At 52.6% G+C, this 13,066-nt stretch overlaps 1 protein-coding gene across 1 annotated transcript in view; it reads left to right on the plus strand.

Moving 5' to 3' along the window:
- Window positions 1-13,066, plus strand: part of DLG5 (discs large MAGUK scaffold protein 5) — a gene marked incomplete at its 5' end in the record, with an annotated part of 116,143 nt that overhangs the window by 56,760 nt on the left and 46,317 nt on the right. Inside the window, 3 exons of the mRNA XM_080823321.1 lie at window positions 2,362-2,524; window positions 4,314-4,457; window positions 5,061-5,244. Coding sequence (XP_080679447.1) covers window positions 2,362-2,524; window positions 4,314-4,457; window positions 5,061-5,244 — 491 coding nt within the window. The remainder of the gene's footprint in view (window positions 1-2,361; window positions 2,525-4,313; window positions 4,458-5,060; window positions 5,245-13,066) is intronic.

The following is a 13,066-nucleotide window of genomic DNA, read 5'->3' on the forward strand; positions in this document are numbered from 1 at the left end:
TGCCAAATAAATAAATAAAATCCTAAAAAAAAAAAAAAAGATTGTGTGTAAATCGGTCCTAAGATCAAAAAGTTTACGAACCTTTAGGTGAAGACCTTGGGCTCTGGTGTCAGATAGAGGAAGGTCCAAAACTCATTGCTGTCATTTACTGGCTCTGTGACCTGGACAGTTCATTTGATCTTGATAAGTTTTTGTTCTGTGATTTGTAAATGGGACTAACAGCAGTAGTTTCCTTAAGGGTTTGGGATGCATTTTAGAAAATGCCAGGCAGGAAGTAAGTATTAGTCGTGGCTGTTGTTTGAGGGGCAGTGAGGCACTGAGGCAGAGAGCGTGTGCTCTGGACCTAGGTGCCTGGGCTCCCATCCCTGGACATTGCTGGCTCTTTCTGTGCAAGTTTGAGTCAGTTCCCTGATCTTGCCGGGCCTCTGTTTTCTCAGCTGTAGACAGGGATGACAATGTGAGTGCCCACCTGGGTTTGGAATGTTAATGCCCAGGACATCTGTGTAGGCTGCTGCTGTGTGGGTTGACATCTGACCGTGAACATGGAAATGCCCCATTTCCAGGAGCTCTTTGTCTTTTCATCCCACTCTCTTGGGTTTTTCTGTTGCACATGGATCGTTGCCCCCTGAAGTTGGTTAGAGCGTGGCTCACAGGCATCAGCAGAAGGGGTACTGGACACATGTCCAGAGGAAGCCTCACCTGTCCGAGTGCTGGCTATGCTGTTACAGGTCATTTGACAGTGTAGACCTGGCTCTGGGTTAAGGCTCATACAAGTGACTTCATTTGCCAGAGGAGGAAGCCTGTACAGCTGTAATGAGCTGCTTTCCAGAACTCTGGGGACAGGGGTGAGGGTCAGGGTCTTTTGCGAAAAGGTGAGGGGAGGCTTCTTAGGTTGTGGAGTAGGACTGTGTAGGGTGCAGGGGAGATGCTCGTGGGCAGTGCTGGTCGTGGGCCACACCTCAGATGGCATTCGGACCCATCTGGGCCAGGCCTGGAGCCCAGTAGCCCCAACCACTACAGTGGTGGTGGGTCTGTAATAAATGCACTTTCGAGGGTACCAGATCAGGTGGTTGGGGCTCCCACCTGGGATAGTGCTGAGTTGAGAGGTGGGAGCTCCTACCTCACACCGTGATCTGGTCTGCCCCCCCCAAAGTATCCAAGTCCCCACCTTCCCTGGCACTCCTGGAGGACATGAGGCCACACCTGAGTGCCCATCTTTTATTTTGGGGGATGCTTGGTTTACATGAGCACTCGGCCAAAAGGATCAGCTGGGGAGCTGGTGGTCAAGATGGCCCAGGTTCAGAAGACCTGCATCTTGCCCTTCACACGTTATAGGGCGGCTGGGGAGATAGACACTGTGTTCCCTGGGGTGATTGGCCTCCGAGGTCACATCCATAAAATGAGATGGCTGCTGTGAGTTTTTGTGACCCTGCCTCGGATCCCTGAGGTTTAACGGATATCTGGGGTGAATGTGTGGACAGAGTTAAAGATAAAAGCACCACGGATTTTGTCTCTGTTTCTTGGGACATTTGAGTGAGATGCTTCCTTCTTAGAAAAGGATTTGGATCTTTTCAGAGGTGCTACTACTGGTGGTCACTGTTGCTGCTGGTCCTTAGTAATAGCATAAGGCATGGGGTTTCCTTTGACAGTCCTGGGCGCAGGTGATGAGGGCCTGAGATGAACTGGGTAGCCAGAGGCCCCAGGACTTACCTGCATCACGCCACACTGACTTAGCCATGGGCGGCTTTGCCGGAGAGCCTTCTCTGAGCCCACAGCCCTGGGCTGCCCGGGGCAGGTCCTCTGGGCATTTGGACAGGTTAGAGAAGGGAGCTGTGTAGCGTGTTCAGCCCTGGTTGGGGTGGGGGTGGGAACACAGACCTTGGGCCCCAGCTTCAGGGCCAGCTGCCTTTGGCCCCAGAAGCTTCTCTGGGTCCCACCTGGCTCTTCTTCCTCAAGCCATGCATTCTATTCTGCTCAGGCCTTAGGCTGGCCTCTCCATGCCCAGGGGTTGGGGATAGCTGCTGTTTCCAGACCAGGCAAAAACACACAGGTCAGGGCCCAAGGGGTCCCATCTTGGAGGTGTCAGAGTCATGCTGGGAAGAAAGTGGGGGTCCCCAGTCAAGGCCAGCAGAATGGGTGGGTGATCCTGGGGTGCTGGAGCAGGCGGCCTGGGCTTAGGTGTCTGTTCCCCCTCTTATTCCCGACTTGGTGTCATCTGAAAGGCAGACGCCAGCAGGACCCACCTGGTAGGGTTGTTGGGCACAGCTGACGCAGGCCAAGGGCTTGGAACAGTGCCTGGCAGACCTCGAGAGTGCTATCTAAATGCCAGGTCACCGTATTATTTATTTTCCCCTCCCCCAGGTACCACCGGGAAGGCGCCATCCCCGCCACCCCTCCTCACAGACCGTCAGGTGAACGAGAAGGTGGAGAACCTCTCCATTCAGCTGCGGCTGATGACCCGAGAGAGGAATGAACTGCGGAAGCGCCTGGCTTTCGCGACCCACGGGACGACCTTTGATAAGAGGTAGTGATCGCACCTGCTCCCCTGCCCAGGCCCGATGGACCAGGGCTACTCCCCCGAGGCCATCACGCCAGCCCTTCCCCACCAGGCAGTCATCCTTAGCTCCCTGGGGTCCGTACTGTGCTGCCAGAATGTCCCTATGCCTCACTCCCCCATCCCTTGGAAACGCTGTCCTTGCAGCCCTGGGTCGGGGGAGGTTAAGCTTCCTCCAAGCCAAATTGGAGCCCTGTCCCAAGGCAGATCAGCCCTGTCCAGGCCTGAGTCACATGACGCAGAGCTTGTGAAGTGTGGGTGTCTGTCATGTACTTGTCCTCTGCAGGTGATGATTTGGTGGGTAGCTTTGGCAGCAGCTGGTGGGGCCTGGTCCCACTCTGGTGCCTCCTCACAGGCTGGTTTCGTGGCCTTGGGCTTGTCACTGTCCCTCTCGAGGCCTCTGCCTTCCAGCACCAGAGCAGTATACTTCCTCAGTATCCTTTTCTGTTGGCTTGTCTGTGGTCCTGCCCTCGTGGAGGCAGTTGTCCCCGTGCTGAGCCCTCGAGCAGTCTACCTGTGTGCAGGCACGTGCATGCATATCTGTGTGTCTGCACGCGCCCTCTTACTGCTACGTGGATTTTTATGTGTGCCAATGTTCATTGTTCCTGCCACGTGTGTGTTTTAGAAGGGTATATCCCGCTCCTTTGTGGTTTTGGAGAAAATCTTTGACTACTTCCTGTTTGGGGATTTAGATGTGGGTACCAGGTCCATAGAGTGAGGCAAAGGGAGTGTCTTTCCCCACCTCTTCCACCCAGGAGGGCTTCATGGAGAAGGAGGGAAACAGTCTGATTCATCCTTCTAGGAGATTCTGCTAGGGATTCTGAGGGTCGGGGAATTGCCTTTAGGAACATCAGGCATGTGTGTGCCTTGTCTTGAGGAAGTTCCTCTGGGGTGATATCAGGGTGGCAAAGCCAGCCAGCTGAGCTTACTTTGATGACGATATGGTCCTCAGCACAGAGGCAAGGCCCACGGAGACACGGCATGCTGGAGTGCATATTGTCCAGTGCCTGCCTTCGTGTCACCGAGGCAGAGCGCAGGGTTCCCCAGAGCCTAGATGGCTGGAAGAGCCTGCCGTGTTTGCTCTCCAGCCCTCCACAGAGCAGGGTTACTGACGCCGGCTGTAGGGCTGGATCTCACCCTGACACGTGCACTGGCATCACCAGAGGGCTTGTTAAAGCTCAGGTTCCTGGTTAGGTCTCCCTCCGTCCCGCCCCTCAAGCATCTGATTCAGGAGTTCTGGGACTGACCTGAGGATTTGGACTTCTAACACATCTGAGAAGCAGTGCTCCCGGCCGGTGTCCTCAACAGTAGCTGCACACTGGAGTCCCCATTCTGGTGTCTGGGTCACACCCCCAAGGTGTGACACCCCAAGGATGCCAGTGTAATTGGTCTGGGCCTTGCTGTTTTGATAAGTTCCCAAGATTGACATTTTCCTAAAAAGAGGAAAAGCTTCCTCACGGGTTTTTGGGGGCCTACTGTGAGTGAAGGCCAGTTGTGCGGTCTCCCTGGGAGCTGCTAGAGAAGAAGACGGTACCTTCTCCGGGCTCGAGCAAGGAGCCCAGGCAACCAAGGCCATGTATCATTGTTCTCCTCCTGTGGGTCTGGGGAGGCCAGGATGTCTTGAGTTGACCACGCGCCAGGTGGTTGGGGTGCACAGGAGACCGGTATCCAGGGACACTGGGCTGGAGGCTCCCCGGGCAGAGACATCCCTTGTCCAAGTGATCCCAGGGCCTGCGTTCACGGCTGATGTCTGGGTCAGGCCCTACCACAGGCTGAATCCCGACTATGAGAGGCTGAAGATCCAGTGCGTCCGGGCCATGTCGGACCTGCAGAGCCTGCAGAAGCAGCACACCAACGCCTTGAAGAGGTGCGAGGAGGTGGCCAAGGAGACCGACTTCTATCAGTGAGTGGGACTGCCTCATGGCACTTAGTGGGCCTTCAGCGAGTGGGTTGGGGTCTTTGGGTCTCGGTTTTTCTAAGTACAGGCTGAGATGCGAACTCTTCATACCAGCTAGTGACAGCCTCGGAAGCACAACTGGCAGGAAAGGGATTGAAAATGACGCAGGAAGCCCCAGGCAGATGGCTGGGCTCCTGGGTCGCTGTCTGAGCTTTGCTGCAGCTCCTGCTGTAGAAGAGGCAGATGGGCCTGTTCCCCTTTGGTCTCCTGGGGTCGCTCTGAGGGTACTGACCCGCCTTACCTGCCCACCTGCTGACCTTGCCCAGGCCTCAGTACTTAGAGGGGCCAGGCCTCTACCAGGTAAGGGCTCATCTCCTTGCCTTGGTCTTCATTCATGTGCCCTTTTTGGTATTAGGTTTTTACAAACGGTGTGGTTCTTTCTGGCATTTGGCTGATACCAGGCTTTGGCCTGCCTCTGAGTGCTACTGCCCTGGTTGCTATGGTCTCCCATCGGGAGTACTAGGAGTACTGGGATGTGGAGGGGTGAGAGAAGCAGGGCTGGCAGGGGTTGGAGGCTGGCTGCGTTTCACTGTGCATATGGGGTTGTAGCACACTCCACAGCCGGCTCCTGAGCGACCAGACCCAGCTGAAGGATGATGTGGACATGCTGAGGCGGGAGAACGGACAGCTGCTGCGGGAACGTAACCTGCTGCAGCAGTCATGGGAGGACATGAAGCGGCTCCATGAGGAGGATCAGAAGGAGATTGGTGACCTCCGGGCCCAACAGCAGCAGGTAGAGCCGGGCAGGGTGGCAGGGGGCAGACCAAGGTTGGGCATCCTCCTGCCCCCTCATCCATCTACTCATCATCCATCCTCCCACCCATCATCTGTCCTTCCACTCATCATCTATCATCCGTCCTCCACCTCCCATCCATCTTTCCACCCCTCATCTCTCCTGCCTTCCATCCTTCCTTCCACCCATCATCCGTCCTTCTACCCAATAGCCATCCTTCCACCCATCATCTATCCTTACATCCATCATGTCCTCCCATCCATCATCCGTCCTCCTACCTCCTTTCCATCCTTCCACCCACCCGTCATCCATCCTTCTACCTCCTGTCCATCCTCCACCCATCCTCCATCCTTCCACCCATCATCTGTCCTTATATCCATCATGTCCTCCCATCCATCATCCGTCCTCCCACCTCCTTTCCATCCTTCCACCCACCCGTCATCCATCCTTCTACCTCCTGTCCATCCTCCACCCATCCTCCATCCTTCCACCCATCATCTGTCCTTACATCCATCATGTCCTCCCATCCATCATCCGTCCTCCCACCTCCTTTCCATCCTTCCACCCACCTGTCAGCCATCCTTCTACCTCCTGTCCATCCTCCACCCATCCTCCACCCATCCTCCATCCTTCTACCCATAATCCATCCTCCCACCCATACTCCCACCTCCAGTCCATCTTTGCACCCGTCCTCCATCCTCTCACCCATCATCCATCTTTCTGTGCATCCCTCACCCTCCCAGCCCGTCATCCACCCGCCCATCATCCATCCTCTTTCTCCTCTTCCGCCCATTCAGCCACCCACCTACCTTCCATCCGTCCACCCTCTCACATAGCCTTGTGATCATTTCGCAGGTATTTTTGGAGTGTCTGCCTAATGTGAGGCACTGGGATATCTGTGAACAGACACTCTTGGACTCTGCAGTCCAGAGAGGGAGACTAATGCTAGTTAGACGATCACACAGATCTGTGTATCAACGCGAATGTCGTGAGGGCTGCCAGGGAGGAGGTGCTTGCAGTTCAGCCTGGAATAGGAATTTGACCGAGTAAGGAGACATGGGTCTGTAGCCTCCTCCCTTTGTATGGGTGCTGTGAGCTTACAGATGGAGAGAAACTTGGAAGTGTTGAAGCCCTGTGCAGATATGAGATGGAGGAGTTATCGTCGTTAGCTTTTGGTGGGGGCCTGGCCTCTTTGCTCCTGGCTTGCGTTCCAGGTTAGTTTCTTCACTTTGCTCAGCTGTTGTTTCACATGGACAGAAGCATGAGGAGTGAGCCAGTGAGAAAACCGGCTCGCTGTGAGTGCAATTGGCCAGTTCTCCTGTAGCTCGCAGACGGAGCTGCTTGGGCTGACGGCAGGGGATGAGGCCACGTTCTACGTGGAGATGGTCGCGTGTTTGGGGTTGGACGCAGTCCCAGCAAGGAGCAGAGTGTCCGCATCCCCATCGGCATCATCCGTGGCCCCCGAGTTAAAGCAGGACTGCCGGGGCTCGCTTGGCACAGAGCGCCTCTGAGACCATCCATGCTCATCTGATCACGTAGCATGACGTTCTCTCTCTTGCTCTTTTTTCATTTACAATTAAACTTCTGTAAATTGGGAAACTGTCACAAGCTTACAGAAGAGTTGCAAGTACAGCCCCAAGAATGTTTACCCCTCATCATTCCAGAACAAGCTGCCAATCTGCATGCTTCTAATAAACAAGGCTATTCTCTCATCTGGCAGTAGCCCAAGCATCGACATCAGGAAGGTAACGCTGGTACATGACGCCCTCTAGTCATCAGACCTCAATTTGAGTTTTGCCGGTTGTATGCATAGTGTCTTTTTAGCAGGAAGAGGATCCAGGCCAGAATACAGCGTGGTGTGTGGCTGTCAGGTCTCTTGGGTCTCCTTCATTCTGGAAGAGTTCCTCAGGCTTCGGCCTACCTGACCTGATGCTTCAGAAGATGACAGGCCGGCTGTTTCCCCACATGTCCCTCCACCTGGATTTGTCTGATCTTCCTGGCTTGTTTCTGTATGTGTGTCTTGGTGTCCCAGAAGTGAGGTTGCCACCTTCTCACTGCGTCTTAGAGGTTGGGACTTGGTTGGTGAGGACTTGTTACCGGTGACATTCCTTTGGTCACTCGATGCCAGTGATGTCTCCAGGCTTCTCCACTGCAAAGTTACTTGCTTTCCCTGTGGCCGTCTGTCTGACGGTTTCTATGTGGACTCCTGGTTTCCTGCTTTATTCAGTGGGTTGTGATTCACTGTGGCCAGCGGGAACCTCTTCAAGAGGTTTCTCTGACTTTTTGACAGGCCCTTCTCGCTCTTTGAACACTTTCTTGCTCTCTGGTCAAGATGTCATCCCAGGCTTGTTTCATTTCCTGCCGTTGCCTTGGGAATTAGCCATTTCTCCAAGGAGTCCTCATTCCTTATAGTGAAAATCCTCATTCCTTGCTTAGAAGCAAGATCCGAAGGCCAGATGTGCACATAGCTGCTGGGGTATTGCGGCTCCCACGTTGTGTCAGTAGCCGGAATGGGGTATCTGAGTTTCCGGATCTCTTGTCTCCCCCTTCCCCTCACGTATCTGGGTATTCAGTATGTAGCATATAATACTGAAAACGGTGAGTTTGCACTAACACTCCTAGTTCCAGTCCAGCACCACAATACCATGGCTTCATTCTAGCTGCCTCCCTTTCTGTTTCTGTTAACTCCCTTTTCCAGCAGTGGGAGACCACGGCAAGAGTCAGGGATAGCCCCAGCTGACGGTTTGTGTGCCTTCTCTGCCCGGGGCCAGGAGTGCTGGCTTTACCTCCAGTCCTTACCTTCACCCCACCGTTTCCGTGCTCACTTATTTGTGGGCATTTTCCCACCCTCTTTAGATTTGGCTCAGCCTTTTGTCTTGGGTTTAGTTTGTATTTTACTTTTCTTTGAGCAATTTCTCATTTCAGATGTGTTTCTGTCTCCGTCTTAGCCTCAGGGAGGGCCCCTAGCCTTGCCAGAAAGTGGCGGAATGGGACTTTTCAGGGCCGCAGACCTGGCTTCAGACGGTTGTCCCAGAGGTTAGACGATGTCGCCCACAGAGCAGTGGTGCCATGTGCCTGCCGAAGTGTTTGCTGTCATTGCTGCTCTTGTTTGGGTCCCATCAAGGCTGGGGGTGACTCTGTTCCTGGAGGAGGTGGGCTAGTGGCCAGAGTCCCCACCTGCTGCGGGGTGTCACATGGGGTGGTCCCCCTGCCGTCGGAGTGGTGGTTCCTGCCGTCATGAAACGTGCGGTTCCCATATGGCCCAGCAATTCCGCTTCGATTTGTGTACCCGAGAGAACTGCAGACAGCTGTTGACACAAAAACCCAGAGTGTAGATGCTTGTAGCGGCATTTCTCACAGCGGCCAGGAAATGGCCAGGAAGCAGTCTAGATGTCCGTCGGCGATTGAGTGGGCACAGAAGGTGTGGTCTGTGCTGTACAGTGGAATACTAACATTCAGCATAAAATCACATGAAGCAGTGACACCTGCTCCAAGACAGATGACCTTGAAAACTTTGTGCTAAACGAAAGAAGCCAGTCACGGAGGACCACACAGTGTCTGATTCTCTAGAGACAGAAGGTAGCCGAGGGCCAGTGTGGGGCAGGGGAATGAGAGGAGGGAGGGTGGATGCTAATGGGCACAGGCTTCCTTTTGGGGGGATGCCAGTATTCTGGGGTTATGTAGCGATAGTTACTGCACAACCTTGTAGATTCACAACCTTGTGAATATACCAGCTCTGCTGACTGGGGCGCTCGAGGTGTTGAATCGTACAGTGTGTGGATTACAGCTTGGAAAAAGGACCCAGTTATCACCTTGTTATAAAAAAAAGTCTGCCCTCATGAGGCATAAAGTTTCATGGTCTCCTGTTCTCTTGACTGTCCAGAGGACTTTGACAGCTTGAACAAATATCCAGACTGAAAGCGCTTTCTCACTTCCCCTCCTTTCCTGTTCTCCCCACGAATGACATGGGAAGGTGACCCCCTGCCCCCTCCAGCCCATGTCTCCTTCTCCTGTCCTTTCCTATAGCTGTGACCCTTGGGGGTCTAGTTTGTTACAGTGGTCAGTGAGTTTCCCCAGTTCTGTTCAGCTGGACTGGTGTCCCTTGGCAAGTGCTACCTTATCATGGCACCAGGACAGGAGGCCGCTGCCGCAGGGGTGGGGGTAGGGGTGAGGGGACATCTCTGAGTGCCAGGACCACCTGCTCTCACCAGCCTAGGCCACTTCACCTTCACCAGGTCTGGGCTGGATGCCGGGCTGTGGAAAGCTCATTCCTGGATAGACCAGCAGCAGAGGAAGCAGGGGATACGGGGGTGGCCACAGGTTTCCTCCCCACAGGGCCCGAGGGCAAAGGTTGACCCCATCGGACAAGGCCGGTTTTGTTGCCTGGCTCCTCCCATGCCTTGTACACTTGAAGAGGCCCTTGCAGGGTAAATGGTGCTATTTGACTTGCGTGTTTGCTTGAGGGATTTGTGGGGCTCCCCAGCCCTCTGCATGATTTATCTCTGAGGAAATGAGGCAGCCCTGGCCGGGGGGGGGGGGGGGGGAAGGGGCACCACGGGCCTGGGGCTTGGGGCCCGGGCCCTCTACTACTTTGCCTGTGTGCATGCGTGTGTTTGCATGTGTAAGTATGGGGGGCGGCTCACGGCCTGGGGGCTCCATCTCCAGGTCCCTCAGTCAGAATGCACCATCTGGATTCTTCTTGGTGCTTCTGAAATGCCCAAGAGAGCTGGGCAGAGATTGCCAGGCCTTAGTTGGGGGAGCAACATGGAGGATGTTTTTTCTTTACTACTGTGATACTTGTTCTTTGGTTAAAAAAGAAAAAAATTACAAACAACAGTGAAGTTACCCACCCCCACCTCAGCTTTTGGTGATTCGTGAAAATTGACTCTTTTCAGGTATCCTGGGAAAGGAGTTTCTGAGTTTCTGAAGGGCCTGCCTCACAGAAGCCCAGAGGGGCGAGTGTTTCTGACCAGTGTAAAGATGAGGGCCATTTTCTTGTTGGCTTCCTTGTGGGGCACAGCCCAGCTGCACCATCCTGCTGTGTGGACGGAACCAGACCCTTGCTTCAGGCCAGGGGTGGGGGGAGTCATCTCTAAAGACTTACATGCCTGCCTGAGACGAGAAGTTTACTGCCTGTCTCATTTTAGAATTCTGTGCTGAATTAGATATTCTCTCTCACTTAGAATTCCATTAGCCTTGCTGGGAAGCTAAAAGAGTGTGTGTGTGTGTGTGTGTGTGTGAGAGAGAGAGAGAGAGAGAGAGAAGGTTGAACTATCTAGTAAGACCATAATCATCTGTTTATAAAAAGGAAGAATTCTACACTAACAGATGGGATAGCTTTTTAGTTCTCTGGAGTTAACTGTGGCCATGATTTTTCCAAACTTCTTCAGAGGCTTTGATCACATTTGCCCACATTCTGAGCCCTGCTTGTAGAGAAAAGTTGAGAAGTATTCAGGGGCCCGTGAGCCTCTTTGAATGTCTGGATGCTATCCTGTGGGAAAGGGATCTTTCTGTGTGACTAGGGCTAGAATGAGAACAAGATGGTAAAAGCTGAGGAAGGAGGACTTCAGCTCATAATAGGCAAGCCCTGGTCCTGTGGAGTGTTCACCTGGGCAGGGCCATGGCCAAAACAACACAGGCTGTTAGCCCAATGGTCCTGGGTCCCTTCTGATCCCAGAGCCCACCATGTGGTCAGAGCTGGGTTGAGCATCAGAAGGGATTCTGGGTCTGCTCTGGGGTTTCCCCTGATTGACGCTATCTCCCCGGGACCTCGTGACCCTGCCTGGGAGCCAGTTCACTGCCCTGGATTGTCCTGCAGTCTCCAATCCCAGCTCCTCACCACGGGGGCATTTGTGGGAATGTTTCTGGAGGAAGAAAGGGCATTTGGGAGACTGTTTCCCAAGGAAGAAAGGTGTGGATTCCAGATTCTGTTGTGGCCCCGTGAAGTAGCAAGGCCCAAGATGAGGTCTTTGTGCCAGGTCAAGGCTGCGTTTAGAACTAGTTTGTTTGTTTCTTTTTTTTTTTTTTAGAACTAGTTTGTTTCTTCTTCTTCTTCTTTTTTTTAAAGATTTTATTTATTTATTTGACAGACAGAGATTACAAGTAGGCAAGAGAGGCAGGCAGGGAGAGAGAGGAGGAAGCAGGCTCTCTGCTCCGCAGGGAGCCCGATGTGGGGCTCGATCCCAGGACCCTGGGATCATGACCTGAGCCGAAAGCAGAGGCTTTAACCCACTGAGCTACCCAGGTGCCCCAAGAACTAGTTTGTTTCTTAATGAAACTCAGAAGATGGGTCAATGCGGGAGCAGAGCATTCGGCCAGCCTACCCGGGGCTGCCACCTAGCGGGCAAGCCCCAGAATGGCAGCAGGGCCTTCGCTCTGCAACCAGTCCATGCCTTCGGAGCCAGTGGGGATCTCACTTGGCTTAGGGGATGTTCAGAGTGTAAACCATTTGAAGTGATTTATTTATCTTTAAAAATATTTTATTTATTTATTTGAGAGAGAGCAAGCAACAGCGGGGGTGGGGGGTGTGAGGAGCAGAGGAAAGGGGAGAAGCAGACTCCCTGCTGAGAGCAGAGCACCACCATGGGGCTGGATCCCAGGACCCTGAGATCACGACCTGAGCTGAAGGTAGGCGCCCAACCAACTGAGCCATCCAGGGGTCCCTTGAAGTGATTTTATAATTGGAATGTTTGAGGTACTGTCCACAGGTCGGGACAATCCAATGGAAGAGCTGGACCTTTTCTAGACATGGGTAGGGACGCTGATTGACCGAGAGGTCGGAGAACTCTCCACTCACTGTTTGCGTCCTGGGTGCACGTTGGCGTGAATCCTTGTGGGACGCCTCTGTGTGTTGTGAGCTTGTACTGGGTGATGTACTTGGTGTCCTTCCGCCCTCACTGTCCACACCTGCAGATGTTCAGCTGTCCTCACTTTGTCCTGGATTCGGGCTCGGTTCTTATTCTGGGATTCATGGAAAAGAATAATGTTATATCCCCATCTCACAATGTACAGAAAAGATATTCCAAGTAGTTTAAAAGTTTAAATGTGAAAGTAAAGCTGAAACTTTTTAGAAAAAAATAATAGAGTATCTTCATGATCTCAGGGTAAGAAGGAGCTTCTTAAATAAACAACCAAATCCAAACCATAAAGAAATGATTGATAGATTTTCCTCTATCAAAACAGGAAACTTTAGTATAACATAAGACACATATTGGGCGAAGAGTTTTTAATAAATAGAACTGGGAAATGGGAAAGGACTAGTACCTGGAATTTAAAAATAGGACCTATAGGAAGAAAGAAGAGAGAAAGGAGCAGGTGGAGAACGAGGGAGGAAGGAAAGTCAAAGGATACGGCCAGGCAATTCATAGAAGAGAAACTATACAGTCAGTAAACAGGAGTCATAAGGAGAGTTGGTCCCTCTGGTAATTGGGAGTGCAAGTTAAAAGAGCCCTGATTTGTCTATGGGATTGGTAATACTATTTTTAAAAATCTGATTTTTATGATAGCCAAGAGATAGAAACAGCCCATTTCCTTGGACAAATAAATGGGTGAACAAAACTCAGTATACACACACACACATACATACACTGGAGTATTCATCTTAAAAAAGGAATTAAATTCTGTCTCCTACTGCAACATGGATGAACCTTGAGGACATTATGATAAAGGAAATAAGCCACAGAAAGAGAAACACTGTATGATTCCATTTGTGTGGAGGTACTGAGAGTCATCAGATTTAGGGAGACAGAAGGTACAGGAGGGAGTTGCCAGGGCTGAGGGAGGCGGCGTGGAGAGCTGTAATTTGACGGGGACCGAGGTTCAG

This window comes from Martes martes (genome assembly GCF_963455335.1).
Source record: "Martes martes genome assembly, chromosome: 14".
Lineage (NCBI taxonomy): Eukaryota > Metazoa > Chordata > Mammalia > Carnivora > Mustelidae > Martes > Martes martes.